The sequence below is a fragment of the Bos taurus genome, chromosome 20, assembly GCF_002263795.3.
Source record: "Bos taurus isolate L1 Dominette 01449 registration number 42190680 breed Hereford chromosome 20, ARS-UCD2.0, whole genome shotgun sequence".
In the NCBI taxonomy this organism is placed as follows: Eukaryota; Metazoa; Chordata; class Mammalia; order Artiodactyla; family Bovidae; genus Bos; species Bos taurus.
The window spans coordinates 39088661-39110296 of record NC_037347.1 but is presented as its reverse complement, the minus strand read 5'-3'; the positions used below and the strand labels follow the sequence as shown (position 1 = coordinate 39110296).

At 39.3% G+C, this 21636-nt stretch overlaps 1 protein-coding gene across 13 annotated transcripts in view; it reads right to left on the bottom strand.

Annotated features, from left to right (window-relative positions):
* Positions 1-1325: 1325 nt before the first annotated feature.
* PRLR (prolactin receptor) overlaps positions 1326-21636 on the bottom strand; it is a 192985-nt gene continuing 172674 nt past the window's right edge. For 7 of the 13 annotated variants that reach the window (XM_024981203.2, XM_024981202.2, XM_024981206.2 and 4 more), the window contains 5 exons: positions 16986-17155; positions 15189-15330; positions 13460-13559; positions 12695-12764; positions 1326-11609 (listed from right to left, as the gene is read on the bottom strand). In XM_024981203.2, the coding sequence (XP_024836971.1) occupies positions 10719-11609; positions 12695-12764; positions 13460-13559; positions 15189-15330; positions 16986-17155 (1373 nt within the window). In that variant the 3' untranslated portion in view covers positions 1326-10718. 13 annotated transcript variants of the gene reach the window in all.

The window sequence follows — 21636 nt, the reverse complement described above, 5'->3', positions numbered from 1 at the left end:
AGTGATATAAATGAGCTTACTTACAAAACAGAGACTTGTAGAGAACAAACCTACGATTGTCAGAGGGGAAGAATGAGGGGAAGGGATAATTAGGGAGTTTGGGATCACGTGTACATATTGCTATACTTAAAATGGATAACTAACAAGGTCTTACTGTATAGCACAGGAAACTTTGCTTAATGTTATGTGGCAGCCTGAATTGGAGGGGAGTTTGGGGGAGAATGCATTCATTTTTTTGTATGGCTGAGTCCCTTTGCTGTCTGCCTGAAACTGTCATAATATTGTTAATCAGCCATACTCTAATATAAAATAAAAAGTAGGAAAAAAGAACCAATCAATTGAATCTATTTGGATCTCCATAACCCAATGCTGAATGAAAAAAATCAAAGTGCATGATGATATGTGTTATTATGTCTGTAAAATTCATAAACACCAGAGTAACTGTACATGTTGTTTATAGATACATATGTATGAAGTAAAGGCATTTTTTAAATGGCCAGAAAGGATATACAACTGCAGGATTATGGTTACCACTGGAGAAGTAAGATAGAGAATTTGGTTATTGAGGGATGTCATTTTCTGCATCCATTGTATTTCATTTATTAAAAAGAAAATGTCTGGTAAAGAGGTAATATTTGTGAAATTTGGGTGTTGGTAAGTGGAGATCTTTGTTATATCATCCTCTATAATTTTCATGTGTATGGCATATTTGGTGCAAAAGACAAAAGATTATAAATGGAAGGGTCAATCGCAGCTGGAGTTTTAAGTGAAGACATGGGATAGAAAGAAGTAAACAAAAGAAAATGTGTATCATTGGCATTGAGATTTGTGGCTTAAGCCTCACTTGGGAGAGCAGGTTTATTAGATTTGGAACCCCTCATCTTCATTGGTCTTGGTTGTTCCCAGAAGGCCCAAGGAATTTCTGAGTGCTTCCAAACATGTTTGCATTTTTAAAGCTCAAGTCTGGCAAATGGCTAAAGACTCGGGAACTTGAGGGCAGTGGAAAGAGAAGATGTAGAATTTAGCTGGGTTGGAAGCAAGATGTCAGTTTTGATTTAAAATTAATAGGAAAATAAAATCAGGGAATATGTTGAAAGAGGAGCTCAAGAATGCATGCCTGGAAAAAAAGCATTGGATGAATGTTCTAAGCCAAATATTTCAGTATGTGTCTGCATTTTTGATTTCCAGAGAGGCTTAGATTGCTGTTATTTTTCCTTCTTTAAAAAATATGTCCTGATAAAGTTTTTTTGAAACAAATAAAAAACCTCCCAAACTTATATTATTCATTAAATGTTTCACATACATAGTAAAAGACCCACCAAAAATCATGGCTTAGGAAGAAATTTATTGATTCAATTTAAATTAAGCATTGCTACCATTGCAAAAGCAGTTGCTCTGAAAAAGTATTGAAAAATGTATCATGAGATTACATAGTTCAGTAACAATATCAATATTGATCACTTGAAGCAAAACTACTGCCAAATGTCATTTAAATTCATTTCATTAATTTTTAATAATTTATGGAGCAAATGTGTATCACCTTAAAAATGTACCTGTGACATTTACAAATTCTTTCAAACACATTTATAAATACAGTAATAAAAATTCCTGAGCTCCCTTAGCTTATACCAGTGTTCCCCCAACTGACAACCTAAGTGGTATTTGACTAACATCCTCTAGATTTACTTAAAAAATATTTTATCACATTCATAAAAGTACCTGTGTTTCAAGTTCATTGGTAAGTATAAGTTTTAGTGTGAACCTGATCATAAGACAAAATTGCTTAATACTTGTATAGGCAGCAGGAGTAGGTGAGGTTATGGGCAAAAGAATTCCAATTTAAGTGTCAAGACCTCCAATGTAGACTATGCTTTACAATATCAAGATGGGTTTAATCTCATCTGTACTCTTCAGAAGGATAAAACTGTGAGAATCTGCTTCCCTAACGGGTAAGGTCCTATTGGAGGTTTTTCAATAACCCCATTTCCTATGTGCTGTGCTGTGCTTAGTTGCTCGGTCATGTCCAACCCTTTGTGACCCAGGGACTGTAGCCTGCCAAGCAACTCTGTCCATGGGGATTCTCCAGGCAAGAATACTGGAGTGGGTTGCCATGCCCTCCTTCAGGGGATCTTTCCAACCGAGGGGTTGAACCCAGGTCTCCCATATTGCAGGTGGATTGTTTATTGTCTGAGTCACGGGGAAGCCCAAGAATACTAGAGTGGGTAGCCTATCCCTTCTCCAGGGGATCTTCCCGAACCAGGAATTGAACCGGGGTCTCCTGCATTGCAGGCAGATTCTTAACCAGCTGAGCTACCAGGGAAGCCCCCATTTCCTATAATCCTGCCCTATCTTCCAACCCCAAGACATCAAGATTTCTGCTAAATAGGTATTATATCTCACAGGCCCTCAAAATAGGGGAGATTTAGAATATGTAGAAGTTGATTAGTCAGTTGTAGAGTTTGGTGGGGTTAAGGTTTCAGATATGGTTCTGGAAAGATGTGGCAACATATAATTTCTGTTTCCTTTTAGGAAAGCATGTCATTTTGGAAAATTAGCTACACAGTACTTCTCCAACTCATCATTATTATATGAATGCTGTGTCTGGTGACTGACACTCCAATTTTTCCAGCTTCAAAGTAAATGTGTGTCCAATAATTAAAAGCAGATGGCACCAGTGTAAGTATGGGGGAGTCAGTCTTTGACAGAAGCCAAGTTTTAGGGGATGATATTCATGTAAGAAATTTCTTATTCCCTGGTAAGACATGGCATTAGAGAATTTAGGAGTCAGAGAAGAATTTGTAAAGCAAACCTCACACCATCCCATAATTCTGCAACACAAGTATGAGCAGTAGGTAAAGATTTCTAAATCTAGACCCATTAAAAGATTAGCATTTTACACTTAATCCAATGAATTTGGTCAGAAGAGATGTTGTTAGTAATATGGATGAATCATACTGTTCAAAAGCATTCCATTTTTCAAATGGCTTGATTTTTCCTTTATTTTATAATACTTAAATGAGCTTTTCTGATCTATCCCTGGGTTCTTGGTTCCATCTCATTTTATTTTTATTTTTAGCAGCTTCTTGTGTGAGGGATGGGGGTGAAGGAAGGAAATTATACTTTGCAATCATACAGAAGGGTGAAGAGAAAGGAGGAAAATTGTTTTGGTCTAATTTATATAAATAGTTTCTGGATTACAAATCCTTTTGCAGCAAAAATCCATCAAGAAAATTGTTTCAGCCAGGCATGTGTTATTTTTTTCATTTACATATCAAATAAAAATAAATAGAGGAAGGGGAGGCAAGGAGAATAAACATTTATTGAGCCAGGCACTGAGCTGGGAATTTTCAATAATATGAGTAGAAATATAATGATAATATTATACTGGGATGATTTTGTTTGGCAAGCATTGTTTTTGGTGTGAAGTAAAAAATGAAGAAGTCTGGTAATAGCAGTTAGCAGCATCTCCCATGCTCTTGATATGGATTTAGCTATCCACAGCGTCCTCTCAAAATGGAAGGAGACAAATTAATAAATCCAAGGGCAACAGAAAGCACAATGTGCAATAACTAAAGATTTACAGAACTAAAGATGCAAGATAAATCAGATGAATACAGTCTTCTATAATTTTTTAAGACTAAAAAAAATAGGCATTGTAACTAGTTCATGTAGAAATGAATTTTTAAAATCAAAACAAGGTTATTTCTGATATATGCCTGATTTTTCCCATACCATAATATCTTTGATGGTTAAAATCAGATAAGGAAAAAATTTATTTCTAGGGGCTTTAGGGAAATCAAATTGTGAGAAATATGCCCCTCATGGCTTTGGGTAACCACGTTGTGGTGACTCCTGGTTAGGGAAAAATCTGCATCTATAATTTTGTTGGTTTTTCACCTGGTGACTTACTATGTATTCTTTCTGGCCCTTATTCATCAGCCAGTTTTTATAGAATGTAAAAATGGTTATTGAGAAAACCTAGCATAAACTTACAAACTGATTAATTTAGGAGGTGTATCTTCACGTAAAAAAACAAAATAAGATCCCAGAAACTTGTAACAATCACTTCTAATTTCCTATGCAATATTTAAGAATTTTGTTTGGCATTTTTTAGGAAAAGAGAAAAAGCAGAGGTAGTGGTAGGTTTGAATGTATGGAACCTTTGGCTGTCCCTTAGCCTTCACTTCAATATGGCTTTACAGAAGACACAGATCCCTAACAGCCAATTCTAGGTTGCTTTGGTTTCTGCATGAGACATGAAAATTGTTTGAAATGACTGATCAAGCAGAAAAGCAAGCCTAATTATGCAAAAAACACCCCAGAAGTATCAGAGGTCACATGAAGCAAAGTCGAGGGGTTGACTTGACTTTTAAACAATTGTTGGATTGTACTTTAAACACTTAACCCCAGATCAGCTGTACAATGGCAACTCATACTACTTGTAGACAAAGATTAAGAAAAAAAATTAGCACATTCACGGTTTCAACAGAAAGATATGATTACATATTTTTTTCAGTCTTGTTTTCCAGATATAGAAACAATCACATTGAAATATATATGGATAGATTCTAACTCATGAAATAATTATTTTCCTTTGTAGTATACAGTTAGTTTCACAATAGGAGGATTATATATCTCAATGTGTCATACAGTTTTTGAACCACATAAAGCAATATAATATAAAATCATATAACAGTTAAAGTCAGGATTATCACATGGCAAATACATAACTATGCCACTGAAAATAGTCAAAGTGGAAAATGTGACATCATTTCTAAGCAATAAGCAGCTTCGAAAGAAGGACATTAGGATAAGAAGGGAAATGATTACTTTTAAAACTTCAAAATCATTTTATCAGGAATTTCATAAAACAAACTGTTGTTTAGGAGACTCTTTGCCATACAATTTTTCAATTTCAAGTAGTATAACAAGATTTCCCCACCTACTTAGGATATGTGAAATTTGCATGGAAAACTCAGATTGGATTATGAAATGTATGCAGGTGAAGTGTGCGTTGACCATAATATGAAACTACTGGTTTTTATATTACTACTTAAGTAGCTAAAGTTTTTAGAGTTGTTTTTTTCTTTTTATCAGCAGCAGGTAAAAAGTTAACTACCAGACTATGGTTAAAGGTCTCTCTTTTCATTGACCACAACCACATAAACAGTGTATGTTTCCCCACTTTACATATCTCAGTGCTTCCTGACATGAAATTGGAGCGTAAATCAAAGGAATCAAGGTGGACAAAACAGTTGTGGGCATATGCACATCTCTTAGCCATAAACTCAGAACACTGAACAGAGTCACTACGTCCAAAAAAATCAGAGTTTAGCAGGTTACTTTCGGCATTCTGTGTAATCCTGAGAAGCCCAGACATTTAGAAACATCCTATTTTTCTTTCTTTTTAAAAAATATTTTATATTTATTTATTTATTTAATTTGGCTGTGCCAGGTCTTAGCTGTGCCATGCGGGATTTCCAAGTGGGATCTTAGTTCCGTGACCAGGGGTGGAACCTGGGCCCCCTGCATTGGAAGTGTGATGTCCCAGCCACTGGACCACCAGGAAGGTCCCCCACACTCTATTTTTCTATCTGTTTCCTTTTATGGAAATAGGTAACTATGTGAAGGTCTCAGAGCCAAAATCATCTTGAAATACATAAATCTAGCGAGAGAACTATTTGATTTGCAGATGATATGTATACTGGTCATGAAATACATCCAGGCCATAACTATAAATAGAATTTCTGGTTAGATTAAAACTCTTGAGCGATCATTTTGCATTTTTAAGTTTCTGCTTAAAACCTCCACAAGAGTCTTCATTGTGGCTTGGATTTATTAATGGCCTTTGAACACATGAATGAATGGATGAGTTGAGCTAGAATCTCTAAGCCTGTGGCTCCGTAAATAAGATAAGTTGTGACCTTTAACTTGGGCCTTGATATCTATGTGGCCAATTTATTGTTTGACTCAGGCCAAAGTCATTGTTTATGAATAATTTAGTTTCTTGCAAATCCTATGGTTGCTACTGTACATAATGAACTCTCAGGAGAAATGGAGGCCCTAAGTGAGAGCATTAAAAGCCTACAAGGTGGACAGCTAAGAAGAAGAGGAGGAGCCAAGGATGTTAAATGAAATCGATGGGACTTGCAGGAGTAGACCTGTTTTTCTCTTCAGCATTGTTACAGCCACAGTGTCCACTGCTTCAGGCTAAGGGATCATCAGCAGGGTTTTCCTGCGGTGTCCCTGGGCCATTTACCGAAACCCTGGATTTTACTCAGATCTTGCGCATCAAAGACTGTTAGAGCCGGAAGGGGTCTTAGAAACATCTTAGGCCAAGCCACTCATTTAACAGATGAGGGAACCAGAGATTAGCTTTTAAAGGACTTGCTAAGATCACACAGCCTGTTTACTGGCAGCTGGAAATTGAGTGCTCAGCCCACTACCCTAGCAACTATGTTAATGATGCATGGGCTGAAAAGGCAGAAAAAGAAATTGGTTCACTAGAGGCTTTCAACAATGACAAATCTACATCAGCAATCCTGCGGACCATAATCCAGAGGCTTTTATGTCTTTCTGCATGTGTGCCAAGTTCCATGGTACACGCGTTGCCCTTTTCAGGCCCTGGCATGCAATTCAAAGCCATTTGAAAGTGCATTAATGTGTTTTTAAACTGAGGGTCTCAAGTAACAGGGTGGCAGACTTATTCCAAAATCTTAGCCAGAGTCAATTTCTTATCAAAATAAGTTACAGTATTCACATCAGCTGTGTGCTAATTCAACTAAACAATAAAAGTCCACTCAGCGGTTGCTGATTGGACCTTAGACCATTTAATGATTCCCTTTCTGGCTTTTTCATTCATTTACTTAAAATGTAAAATTTACTGTCTAAACAATACACTTTTCTTGTGAAAAGAAAACTTCAAAAAAAAAAAAAAAGGCACTTTGTAAAATGTGTACAACTCTGATTCTTTCATGTCTACTCTAAAGAGATAACAAAATTACACCTGGCTGGATCACGTCTTTCTGAAAGTGATGGGCAGCGGCAGGCAGCCTGGAGAAAGTTGGGGGACAGACCTTCCCCAGCTAAGCTGCACGCTGGAGCTCAGGTGCCTCTGCTTGCTCATCAGATTCCCCCTTTCAGTTGGGTCACTATAGGACAGAGTCATACTCCTTCATCTTGTACAGATGGCAAGGGATTGACCAACTTTGGACCAAACCAGTTGGGATTGGCCTTAGGCACTTAGGAGAATGGAGAGTCAGTTGCATGTCAGTGACGTGACTGATTATGACTTGTGCTCATCTGAGGTGCCTTGTACCCATTTGCTAAAACTGACTAGAGAAGATTTTGCACTTTGAGTTATAAGCTTCCATAAATCACCCACTGGCTATCCTATTTCCATGTGCTTTGTAGCTTGAAGTGTTTATTTATAAAAATATGACTTTTTATAAATCAGAGCTCGAGGCTTTTAACACCAACTGTGCAGTGGTGGTTCATAATCCGTAAGAAGACAACAACAACAACGACAAAAGGGCAAACCAGAATCAGCAGCCTAGTATAAGAGAAGCATTTTGTCCCTAAAAACCAGAGCCTCTTTCAGTGTCTTTTAAAAAAAATCTCTGCTTCCCTCTATACACATATTTGCACATCACTTTAGACTATGATTCTATACCTATGTAATTTGTAAAATGCATGTACAATATGTTAAGATTAGTTGGCATTGATTTAAACCTGTGGCCGACTCATGTTGATGTGTGGCAGAGGCCAACACAATATTGTAGAGCAACTGTCCTCCAACTAAAAAAAAAGAAAAAGTGAAACAAAATGAGCACATCACTGAAGAGGACGTGTGTCTATGATGAAGGGCAATTATTTGTTAGCTTAATTATGATACAAGGCATCGGTTAATCATCTTTGCTGGACACTATTGAGTGAATCATGGAATTAAGGATTCAGTTTAAAAGGACATTATAGATTATTCAGCCTAGCATTTCATTCAGAGCAAACTGAGACCCAGAGAAGGCAGTTGAGCTAAGCTAACATAATTAGCACTAGAAGCTGGGTCTCCTGACCCTTAATCTGCATACTTCCACTTGACTCGAGGACTTCTTGATAGAAAATAGACTAGACTATGAAAAAAAAACCCCGCAATTCATTAAAGAGTGCTAAGTGACCAAGAATTATAGCCCTGGCTTTAGTTAGTGATTGACAGTAATCTACTTACTAATTGATGTTTTTTTAAGCATTCAGTTTGAGTCTTCAGCCATGAAAGTTTTTTTATACATGCCAAATCATACATCAAAATACTATTTTTGAATCCTCGTACTATCAGAGTGGTTCATACACACCTTGGAGGAGATGGGACTATTCTGAGAAAGATTTGGTCTGTGCTGGCTTTGAAGGGCCGAGTCTTTGGTCAGTGCTTCTCAAGGTGGGGTATACTCCTTGACCCTCTTAGAAGTTGTATGTGCTTTTGCAGATCATTCTCGTCCATTATGTGAATCCCAAACCACTAATAGATTTTAAAAGTGATACCTTTTTATGACAATACTGTTCACTGCAAGTCAAACAGACTCAACCTGTACTTTCCGGGAAAGAACTACTCCAGGCATTACAATCAGCTTTAGTGGAAATGATCTGCTAGGGCAATGCTTCTCAAACTTCACTGTGAACTTGAATCATCTGGGGATCTTAGCAAAATGCAGATTCAGGTGGATGGGGGTGGCGAGGGCAGAGATTCTGCATTTCCAAGCAGTGCCCATAGATGCAGCTGTGGCTGGTCCTCAGACTGTATTTTGAGTAGCAAGGATCTAGGGGACTGAATAAACTTGGACAATCTTCCCCAACAGCTCCCTCACTCTTAACCAGTTGTGTGTGTATTGGGTGAATAGAGCCTCAGATATGTTACCTTTGCATTTCTGGGAGCTCTGACAGTGTGTTCACTTTCACACATCAGCCAACCTCTGAGTCCCGTTCCTGTCAACATGGACTTATTGGGCTGGAATATTTAACTCACAGAGGGAGCTCAGATTCTTTGTGTTCCAGCTTAAGAAGTGAGCACACAAATGGATTTGCCCAAGATTGCTCAGAAAAACAAAACAAAAACCCTCTCTCTAAGGCAGTATGTTAAATGTTTCCACTCTCCTTCTTCATCTGTATAAATTTTCACCCAGAGAAGTGAAAATTTCATCTTTATGAATTTTTACCCAGAGAAGGGAAAATTTCACAGAGAAGTGAAAATTTTCACCCCAAGGGCAGAACCCCCAGAGTGGCCCTAAATTACAAAAGAAGTAATTTTCCGTTTGTGGAGAGTCCTAAAACTCTAGTTTCTTGATTGCTATTTAAAGTATCCGGGAGATAAAAAGAATCAGAAAAACTGTACTACACTGTGCTGGAAATTGAATTTTGTCATCCACTTCCTATTCCTCAGTGGGCTTTGGCTTGGTATGGCATTTTATTCCACAAACAGGGACTGTATATATCGCCGAGTACTGAAAATACTCATTATAACCTCATATAAACACTGTACCTGCTGAATACGTAAACAAGCTGTACTGGGAAGATAGAAAATAGTCTTTTATTTACTTAAGTGATAGAAAAATAGTCTTCAAAAATACATTGTTAAACTTATGGGTTTATATTAAAGTAGAATTTGTATATACAGTAAGGCAGTACTTCCATGAGCATCCTGCTATGATTATATTTTATTCTTTTTAAATTTTTTTTATTTTTTTGTCTTTCTATGTCTGGTTTATTTCACTTATCATAATATGATTATATTTTAAATTAAAGTTATCTTTTGGGACTTTTTTTTTTTCACTAACAGAAGACAAGGGTGTGTAATAAATTATCTATCATGCTCAAATGAAAGAGGAAAACATTTTAGAAGGATTCACCACATGAAACTCATTTGCCTCCTGTGTAAGAAAATTTCACTTTCTAAAACCCTATTTTCTAGAAGTTTCAGAATGAAATACAATTTAGGGGTAAAATCCATGCTTAATAAATTCAAACTATTAAAAAAAAAATGGAGGCATCCTGTTTACTTGCATATTGGCCATGTGTCATTTTAAGGTAATAGGAATGGATGGAAACAATTTGTTAGGTGTTCTAGAATGAAACTTTTTAAGTGCATTGTATTTGGTTAATCCTAATAAAATGAAAGAGGAGTGCAAAGGTTAAGCAACTGGTCTTCAAAGTGGTTTTCATGGCATTTCTCTCCTATCTACCATCTTCCCATGGTAAACAATTTTGACTGACTTATACCCCTCTGTCACATACGAAACCATGAAGGCCTTTTCCAGATTATATACCTATTGGCACTGTCTCTTAAGAATACTAGGCAATGTGCTTTTATATCTTTGAACATATAATCTGACAACTAATAGCAAAAAAGTAAATCTACAAATCACACAAGATGGAACGATTTGTTCTGGAATCAGCTGTTGGACAAAGAGGCAACTGGTTGAAAATAGAGAATTAAGAGTGAACTGGGAGTTGGGTAGTGTCATTCTAACCCTGTTCTTGAGCCCTCTCTGGTAGAGTGCATTTCACGTACTCTGTAGTGTTCCCTGAAGGAAAATCACAATTGAACCCATCCTTCCATAACTCTCACTGCAAGAGTGCATAAAACCTGCGGGACCCAGTCCCCAGCCCAACTGGAGTCTGCAGTTGCCTGGGGTTGTGGGGGAGATAGCCAGGTCGGCCTTGGCTGGATTCTATGGCAGGGCTGGCGGGGCCTTCTTGGCTGGTTCTTCTAACAGAGTCAGGTTTTGCGCTTGCGGATCCGGCACCAATACCAGGATGTTGCTATCTGTCACCCGGGACACCTTTGAGTACTCCTTGCTGGCTTCAGGGGCGCCAAACTTCTCGTTTTGTTTTGGGAACAGAGCCAGCACTCCATCTTGGCTGACCTTGTGGATCTCCACGTATTCCAAGGGTTTAGCAGAGATCAAGGGGGTTTTGTCTTGGGGTCGTGGCCACACCGTGTCTTGGTCAGGCTTGGAACTGCAGCCTTCTGACTCCCTCTGCTTGGTTGCCTTTCCTTCCCTGCCAGTTTCAATGGTTTTTGAGGCTTTTAAAGCATGTTGGTCTGTTTGGTCCAGCGAAGTGGCTGTGGTGCCGGCCATGCCCAGGGCCAGCTCACACACGTCAGCAATGTTGTGGTAAGAATATCTGGGGCTGTATAGGCTGGGGGGCTGCGGGAAAGGCCATGTGGAAGATTTGGGTCCATTGGCCAGAAAATAGGGGATTTTGCCTTCCCCGCTTGTGCTCTGAGGGGCCTGGAGACATGTAAGGTTTGTTTCGGGATTCTCCAGCTTCTCAGGGCCCTCGGGAGTATGGAACTTGGAGGGATGGGCCTGAGGTTCATCACACTTTTCAGACAAGAGCGAAGGGCTGTCGCAGCTGCCCCGGCCAGAGTCACTGTCAAGATCCAGGTGCATGGGCTTCACGCCTTGCTCCGTGTGTTCTTTGGAGGGGCGTGGCATCAGCTGCTGGTCCTCACAGTCATCTACCTCTATGAACTCCATCAGCAAGTCCTCGCAGTCAGAAGTGGGGGGGAAGTCTTGGCTTTCCAGAGCTCGCAGAAGTTCTTCGGACTTGCCCTTCTATTAAAACATAGACACAAGGCGAGAAGGCTGTGATATCTGCAATCAAAGTGAACGCCATCAGAATAAATTCCCTGGGGCTGACTTTTCACAATCTTGTGCTTTTGGCCTCACAGTGGCTGATGTCAAGTGACATAATGAGTAAGTAACTGCTTTTATATACCTCCATGTTAAGCTGAAGATCAAATCGAAACTATTAATATGTACTTCAACCTGCAGAGAAATGTAAAATGTTCTAACCCCTCTTTTCATTCGGAACACTTAAATTTAATTCCCACTTGAATCTGTCTAAATGGGCTCTGGCAAATACCAGCTCCCTTGTACTGAGCCAGTGTTAGCTGAGCACTCAAACTGAGCAAAAATTGCAGTAAGATATTCTGTTACTATGGCCTTATGTAGAGAATATTCAAGTGAGAGCTTACATCAAAGTCTGATGGAGGAGGGGCTGGTGGAAGGTCACTCTTTTGTATTCATCAAATATTCACCCACTTTCTCAACTGATTATTTGTATAAAATGTTTATGACAGGGCTTATGAACAGATTTGATAAACCTAACAAGCATTGCTGGAGAAGGCAATGGCACTCCACTCCAGTACTCTTGCCTGGAGAATCCCATAGATGGAGGAGCCTGGTGGGCTTCAGTCCATGGGGTCGCTAAGAGTCGGACACAACTGAGCGACTTCACTTTCACTTTTCACTTTCATACATTGGAGAAGGCAATGGCAACCCACTCCAGTGTTCTTGCCTGGAGAATCCCAGGGACGGGGGAGCCTGGTGGGCTGCCGTCTATGGGGTAGCACAGAGTCGGACACGACTGAAGCAACTTAGCAGCAGCTAAGCGACAAGCATTGCTATGTGTGCTGATGTTTTCTTGGCTTTCTTTCATTGCCCTCTGACACTTCCTGACAGTAATTACCCTCATGCCTCTCACATCTTTCTGTGAGCACCCCTGCTGAAGGGGAGGGACAACAAGCCATGGATGGCCAAGCTTAGCCAGACTGCACTGATGGGGATGGTGTGCGCATGTGTAAAGATGACAGTTACACAGGGGCAAGTCACAATACAGTTTCCACCCTGGCACTTACCTCCAGCAGATGAACATCAAATCCTTTTATTTTTGGCCCTGGAACTGGTGGGAGGATGCAGGTCACCATGCTATAAAATGATTCGTGAGATAAGATAAATGGTACATGTTATCACTTTGTAACTTTTGAAAGATTAGCCTTATTTCCAAATGGCTGCTACATGGACTATGGTAGGTAGAAGTTAGGAGTTCTGAGGCTACTAAATGAAACCACTAAATCAGTAGTGACAACAATGAATAAACTATAGAGTGTTAAGTGTTCAACAAAGAGTAGTGTCTGACTCCTTGCGACTCTATGGACTGTAGCCTGCCAGGCTCTTCTGTTCATGGAATTCTCCAGGGAAGAATACTGGAGTGGGTAGCCACTTCCTTCTCCAGGGGATCTTCCCAATTGTGGGACTGAAGCTGGGTCTCCTGCATTGCAGGCAGATTCTTTACCATCTGAGCCATAAAGGCCAACATTAAAATGAACTCTGGCTAGTTAACTCTGACTGATTCTGAAATGACTAGTGGATTGTTTGCTACTCTTGCCAGATTTTTACTATTTCACAACTGTCAGCCTCCATTTGATGGAAAGAACATCAGCTTAAAATGAGTCTATTCTACTTTTGCTAGCACTGATAAAAGCTTTTTCATGGTGAACACACTGCCACTAATGGCTAAAACGAGGTGCTTGAATTATCTGTAGGTTTTCATCATTTCTGTATTGTCTTTTTTGGCCATTATCCCTGACAACCATGACTGAGAGAAGGGTAGAGTGAAATACCTATAGCCCTTCAAAGCCACTGCCCAGACCATAATCAAACAGATGACAGCAGAAAGGATGGCCACAAAGATCCACATGCTTGTGTCCTTCACTGGGAAGTCTAAAAACAAACAGCCAGAAAGCTTTGATCACACACAGCATTGTTTAAAACAAACAAAGAAATGAGACTTTTGAACATAAGTCCCCTGCCCCTCTATACCTTTTTTGATTTGAACAGCAATCCAAACAGAGTAGCGTTAATGATGGATTTACTTTTTTCCCAATATTATTAAATTTTAATATGCAGCATATGTTTTACAGTACTCTAAACATTTCAAAGTGCTTTAAAATATCATTTTAGGTGATACTTACAGAGGAAATCCATGAGGACATGGTCAGTTACAGTAAAAATAACAACAAGCTAACGTTTATTAAGTTCCTAGTAAAAGCCATATGATGTTAAGCTCTTTACATACATTGCTTTACATACATTGCTGTATGTAAAGATGAGGAACTGAGACTCAAGGAGTGGTGTATTCAGAGGCAGGTAGCCATAAAGTTGCCATCTGGGATTTGAACCCAGGCCGTCTGCTTCTAGACCCTGTGCTTTTATTTAGTAAGAGCTAGGACTGGATGCACAGTCTTATGGCCTGTAGTTCAGTGCTATGTTCCCTATGCCAGCGCAAACCCTGATATTTTGGTCAGGCCAGTAGTCACAAGAGCTAGGCTTTGCCATGTGGTTCTGGGCAAGACTTCTAACTCCACTGAGCTCCAGTTTCCTCTCTTTCAGTTGCTAATGGAAATTCTATTCTTTCTGAATACCTGAGATGTTTGGGAGGACCAAACAAGGTAAAGACTTTGTAAAGTACTGTAGAAATGCAAGATGAATCATTCCTTTGTAGAAAACCAGCCACTACGTTTAATGGCACTTGAAGAACTGGATGCCTTCTACATACTGTTCCTTGAATGAGATCAACATGTAATTGTCATCAAGGACTGAAAATCAGTACATGCCTTTCAGGTGGGATCAGTTCAGTTCAGTTCAGTTCAGTCACTCAGTCGTGTCCAACTCTTTGCGACCCCATGAATTGCAGCACGCCAGGCTCCCTGTCCATTACCAATTCCCGGAGTTCAGTCAAACTCAAGTCCATCGAGTCAGTGATGCCATCCAGCCATCTCATCCTCTGTCGTCCCCTTCTCCTCCTGCCCCCAATCCCTCCCAGCATCAGAGTCTTTTCCAGTAAGTCAACTCTTCGCATGAGGTGGCCAAAGTACTGGAGTTTCAGCTTTAGCATCATTCCTTCCAAAGAACACCCAGGGCTGATCTCCTTCAGAATGGACTGGTTGGATCTCCTTGCAGTCAGGTGGGATAGCACCTTGCAAATTCTAGGTGATAACCTTGAATGATAGGGATTGGGCAGATGTGGAGGGCAGAATAATTGACCATCAAGCCCTTGGAGACGCTCCAAGCTCATGTCTGCAGATATATCCTATCCTATTAATAGAAACTGATCCTCACTCACAGTGGCCTAGGGAAAGATGCTATACTTTCAGATGTCTCTGTATTGAGTGGAGAGATGATAAATCCACCTCTACTCATTCTTCTGCTTAAGACTCAAAATAGTTTTTCTGTTAGTAGTTACAACATACAAGTTTACTAAACCCATTCTGTTTAAAAATATTTAGCAATAAAACAATGGCAGATTTCAGGCAGAATCCCCTCTTCCTTGGGGAATCTCAAGACACTTACCATTAGGTATCTGGATGGAGCTCTCTGGGCTCCACTCACTCCAGTATCCATGGTCTGGCTTGCAGCGAATCTGCACAAGGTATTTTTGTCCTGGATATAAGTTGAAAATCTTAAGCTGAGTTTGCTTCGGAGTAAAATGAGTCTAGGGAGGGCCAAGGAAAACAGAAGTCACTCTGACTTGTGTTATAAGGAAACTTTTCCTTTAGGAGATACACTAGCAGAGAAGCCAGTATGTAGGTCACACTACATACCCTGTTCACACCATTTCACCCTCTCTGCCCATCCCTTCCTCCTGTTAAACACTGCTCACACAAAAAACAACAGGTTTTCTACTTCTCCATTTGGAACACTATTTCAGAAAGACAAATATACTGCTCCCTACATCTTACCTTCTGAATTCTACAATATAGAAGGTGACTACTTAACAAAATTGGAAATTTGTTATTTTCCAAACCTAATAAAATAATTGACTTAAGGATTATTCATGGGTGTGAAGCCCCTAGGTGAAAGAGAACTGGGCATTTACGAACACTGAAGCAGCTGTGCATAAATCAAACATGACTTTACAATCAAGGGATCAGGATGTGATCTCCCCAGTCCAGCACCCAGTTTTAGCATTTATGGTAGGTTGACCAGAATGGGTTTGTCTCCTGATACGATGCAATATGAAACATATAACATCACCTCTGAAATCTCGCCAAAAATTGTTCAACTGGAATCTAATCAAGTCTTTTAATGTCTGGTTACAGGAAATGTGGGGACAGAGAAACTGGCTAAATGACCTTGACCTTATAAAGAACTAATCAGACAGATGCAGAAGGTGGGACATTCTTTGAGACCAAGCTTGGTCTCAAAGTGGCTTGGTCTCCTTAGCACGTTGAGATTGAAGGGGTACATGAGTCAGCCAGTATGTGATCTTGAAGTGGATTCTGGTTAAGACAAACTAGCTACTGAAATATTTTTGAAGCAGTTGGGGGAATTAAAATATGGACTAGCCATTAAATGATATTAAAGAATTACAAAAGATGCTATTAAGGAATTTCAATTAATTTTCTACATGTGATCATATTATTTTGGCTATGTTTGGAAATATTCCTTCTTTAAAAGAGACATATAATAAAGTCTTTAGGGCTTCACTGGTGGCTTAGTGGTAAAGAGTCTGCCTGCCAATGCAGGAGATGTGGGTTCAATCCCTAGGTTGGGAAGATCTCCTGGAGAAAGAAATGGCAACACACTCCAGTATTCTTGCCTGGAAAATACCATGGACAGAGGAGCCTGGTAGGTTACAGTCCATGGGGTTGCAAAAGAGTCAGACACAACTTAGTGACTAAATAACAACAACAACTAAAATATTTAGGAATAGATTATTATAATGTCTATAATTTATTGTACTATTTCTTTACAATGAAGAATTTAAAAGTAAATAAAAAAGCCATTAACCATGGACTGATTACATTGAGATTTTTTTCCTCCAACTTAGTGCCACTTAAGAACTCTCATAGACATTTCTATCTAAGATATCCTGAGGGGGGTGGGTTGGAAACCTGGCAGAAAAGACTGTTCAGTTGCAAGGATATAGTCCTGGGAGAGCTCTGATGATGAGTCCCCATCCATCCCAGGAGATGCAGGGAGATGGATGGATGTAGGGAGAAAGCCTTTCCACATGTGCGAGGGTTACATCAGTATCAGGAAGAAAACATGGCGGCCTAATAATTAGGAGGCACGACTGGTTCTCAGTTGGGGTCTTCATCTTTGCCGAAGGACACAGTTCCTTCCAAAAGTTTCCAACTGACTCACCTCCCAATCAGTTGCTTTCTCAGGTTTTAATCGAATTTCGTACTGGATAATGAACCAACCAGATTTTACATCAGTCATGGTGGGTGGAGACCATTTTATCCATAGATATGGTTTTCTATCTTCTGGATGTTTTAATTCCAAAGTCAGGTTTGCAGGAGGCTCTGGTTCAACTGCAGATATGAAAGAAACTCCATCTTTAGTCAAATAGAGATGTTTGAATGCAGAATTCTAAGACTTAGAGGCAGATCTCGCTAGCTTTCCCTCCATGTTTAGGGGCCACTTTGTATTGATGTCAGGCACTGATCAGCAGAGTTGGGACTAGGCTGAAGCAAGTGGGTGACATGAGGTGCAACGTTTAAGGTGGCAAAAACAGCCAAGAAGCCCCTGTTGGTGCTCAAAGTCATTAGTCATTCAGGAAATGCAAATCGAAACCACAGTGGCATATCACTTCGTACCCACTAGAATGGCTAGGATTGAAAAAATGAAAATTAACAAGTGTTGGCAAGAATGTTGGAGACTTTGGAACCTTCATGCATAGCTGGTGGGAGTGTACCATGGCGTAGCCACTGTGGAAAAGTCTGACAGGTGCTCAAAAAGTTAAACATGAAATTATCATGTCACCCAGCAATGTCACTCCTAAATACATACCCAGAAAAACTGATAGCAGGTGTTAGAACAAGAACTCATTTATGAATGTTCATAACAGCACTATTCACAAGAGCCAATAGGTGAAACAACCCAAATGTCCATCAACTGATGAATGGACAAACGATATCCTTATAATGGAACATTATTCAGCTAAAAGGAGACAGTCTTGATACAGCTACAACACGGATGAACCTTGAGAACATAATGCTTAGTGAAAGACGCCAGACACGAAGGGCCAAATAGTATATGATTCCAGGTATATGAAGCATTCAGAAGAGACAAATCGACAGAGACATAACGCAGATTAGTAGTTGCTCTGGAGCTGGGGCCATGGAGGGGAATCCAGAAAAACTGCTGAATGGGTAGGAAGCTTTTATTTTGAGTGACGAAAGAGTTCTGGAACTAGACTGTGGGGATTGTTGCATAACATTGTGAATGAACTAATACCACTGAATGGCAGCCTTTAAAATGGTTAAAATATGGAGCCCTATGTTATAGGTATTTTACCACAATAAAATAAAAAATGAAGGAGGCACTTACTCTCCGGTTTCTTCAAGTAAAGGTCTGTGAGTTCCTCCTTAAGAGTGCGGTACCTAGGCCATACTACCCAAAGCAATCTACAGATTTAATGTCATCCCTATCAAATTACCCATGAGACTTTTCACATAAGTAGAACAAATACTCCTAAAATTTATATAGAACTATAAAAGCCCAAAGAACTATAAAATTGCTCAAGCAATTCTGAGGAAAAGGAAAAAAGGTGGAGGCGTGACCCTCCCAGACTTCAGACAATACTACAGAGCTACAGTAATCAAACCAGCATTGTCTTGGCACAAAAACAGACATATGTATCAATGAAACAGAAGAGAGCCCAGAAATAAATCCACACACCCATGATCAAGTAATATTTGACGAGGGAGGGAGGCAAGAATGAACAATGGAGAAAAAACAATTTTTGCAGCAAGTGGTGTTGGAAAAGCTGGACAGCTGCATGTAAATCAATGAAGTTAGAACACTCCCTTGCACCATACACAAAAATAAACTCAAAATGGCTTAAAGACTTAAATATGAGACAGACACCATAAAACTCTTAGAAGAGAACATAGGCAAAACATTCTCTGATGTAAATCATATCAATGTTTTCTTAGGTCAGTCTACATGCATGCATGCTAAGTTGCTTTAGTTGTGTCCAACTCTGTGAGACCCTATGGACTACAGCCCTCCAGGCTTCTCTGTCCATTGAATTCTTCTGGTACGAATACTGGAGTGGGTTGCCATGCCCTCCTTTACGGGATTTTCCTGACCCAGGGATTGAACCCGAGTCTCTTATGTCTAAGCTGCATTGGCAGGAGGGTTCTTTACCACTAGCGTGTACCAAGAAAATAAAAATAAAAGCAAAACTAAACAAATGGGGCCTAATCAAACTTACAAGCTTTTGCACAGCAAAGGGAACCATAAACAAAATGAAAAGACAACCTACAGAATGGGAGAAAATATTTGTAAATGGTGTAACCAACAAGGGCTTAATTTCTATAATATACAAACAACTAATACAACTTAATAAGAAAACACAAAAACAACTAATTGAAAAATGGGCAAAAGAGCTAAATAGACATTTCTCCAAAGAAGACATACAGATGACCAAGAGGCACATGAAAAGATGCTCAACATCACTAACTATTAGAGAAATGCAAATCAAACTACAGTGAGGTATCACCTCACACTAGTCAGAATGGCTGTAATTAAAAAAATCTATAAATAACAAATGCTGGAGAGAGTGTGGAAAAAAAGGGAACCCTCCTACACTGTTGGTGGGAACGTAAGTTGGTGCAAGTCACCATGGAAAACAGCATGGAGGTGCCTCAAAAATTTAAAAACAGAATTGTCATATGATTCAGCAATTCCACTCTGGGCATATATCCAGATAAAACTATAATTCAAAAAGACACATACACTTCTATGTTCATAGCAGCAGTATTCACAATAGCCAAGACATAAAAACAACCTAAATGTCCATTGACAAATGGGTAAAGAAGATGTGATTCTATACATATAAATTTATATACATATATATTATATAAAGATATGAAATTATATAAAATATAAACACAAAATAAATATGTATAAATTTATATAAATACATATATATATATATATAGAGAGAGAGAGAGAGAGAGAGAGAGAGAGACAGAGAGAGAGACAAAGAGAGAGAGAGAAGGAAATGGTAAGTCACTCCAGCATTCTTGCCTGGAGAATCCCATGGACAGAGGAGCTGGTGGGTACAGTCCATGGGGTCACAAAGAGTTGGACATGACTGAGCAACTAAGCACAGCACACACACACACACACACATATTCAATGGAATACTGCTCACCCATTAAAAAGAATGAAATAACGCCATTTGTAGCAACATGAATGGACCTAAAGATAACGCATATATATGGAATTTAAAAAGATGGTAATGACAACCCTGTATGCGAGACAGCAAAAGAGACACAGATGTATAGAACAGTCTTTTGGACTCTGTGGGAGAGGGAGGGGGGGGGATGATTTGGGAGAATGGCATTAAAACATGTATAATATCATATAAGAAATGAATCGCCAGTCCAGTTCGATGCAGGATACATGAAGCTTGGGGCTGGTGCACTGGGATAACCCAGAGGGATGGTATGGGGAGGGAGGTGGGAGGGGGGTTCAGGATGGGGAACACATGTACACCCGTGGTGAATGCATGTTGATGTGTGACAAAACCAATACGATATTGTAAAGTAAAAAATGATAATAATAATAATAATTAAAAAAAGAAAAAAAAAGATTATCATACTAACTGAAGTAAGTTAGAAAGAAAAAGACAAACACCATTTGGTATCACTTGTATGTGGAATCTAAAATATGACGCAGGTGAACTTATCTACGAAACAGAATCATAGACATGAGAACAGACTTGTGGTTGGCAAGGTGAAAGGAGAATGAGGGATGGATGCACTGGGAGTTTGGGGTGAGCAGATGCAAACTCATATTGAATGGATAGGCAGCAAGGTCCTAGCATATAGCACAGGGAACTACATTCAATACCCTGTGACAAACTATAATGGAAAAGAATATTAGAAAACAGTGTGTGTGTGTGTGTGTGTGTGTGTGTATAACGGAATTGCTTTGCTGTACAGCAGAAATGAATACAACACTCTAAATCAACTATACTTGACCAAGATTAATTTAAAAGAGTGACGGGCCTAGGGTGCTGGTCTGCCTTACCCTAATTTCAGTCTTGCTGGCTAGTCACATTTTCTCCATTCATTTCTTACCTCCTCAAATCAATCTCAATTCCAGGTGAGAGAAGAGTGAGTGTAACTCGAGTGGACTTGGCATTATAACCTGTCTAAAAAACGAACTTGAGGAAATTTGCCACTAATCCTAATCCTTGTAGATTACTAGGTAAATACCTAAGAAAGATGGTTTTATATGGATTTACTAAATAAACATCAGTTATCAGTTATTATAAGTTTTAAGCTGAACACAAGACTGAGAAATGCCTCTGATCAAAACATCTTTGTATAAAAGTGCAAGTAAAAAGTTCAAGATGAATCCTTGAAAGCAAACTTTCTCAACCTCAGCATTATGTGTATTTTGGACAAGAAAATTCTTTGTGGTGGGGGCTGTTCTGAACACTGTAGGATGTTAGCATCATCCCTGGGTTCTCCCTCATTAGATATCTTCCCTCTCTGTGTTGCAATAATCAAAAATATTTCCTGCTATTGCCAAAAATCCTGTGGGAGGCAAAAGAGCACCCAGTTGAGAATCATTGCTTTCAAGTGTTTTCAGCAGACTTAAATATTTCTGGGATATGTACCAATATTATGTACTGCAGGTTATCACTTGATGAGGTTCAAGCTTATAGACTTTACTGTGGTTAAACGTAAGTTGTCAATGAACTTCTGTGGCCCCTCACCAATACTGTAACCTGCAGGGTTAATGAGAATTCTAAGAACACTTCTTTAATGTT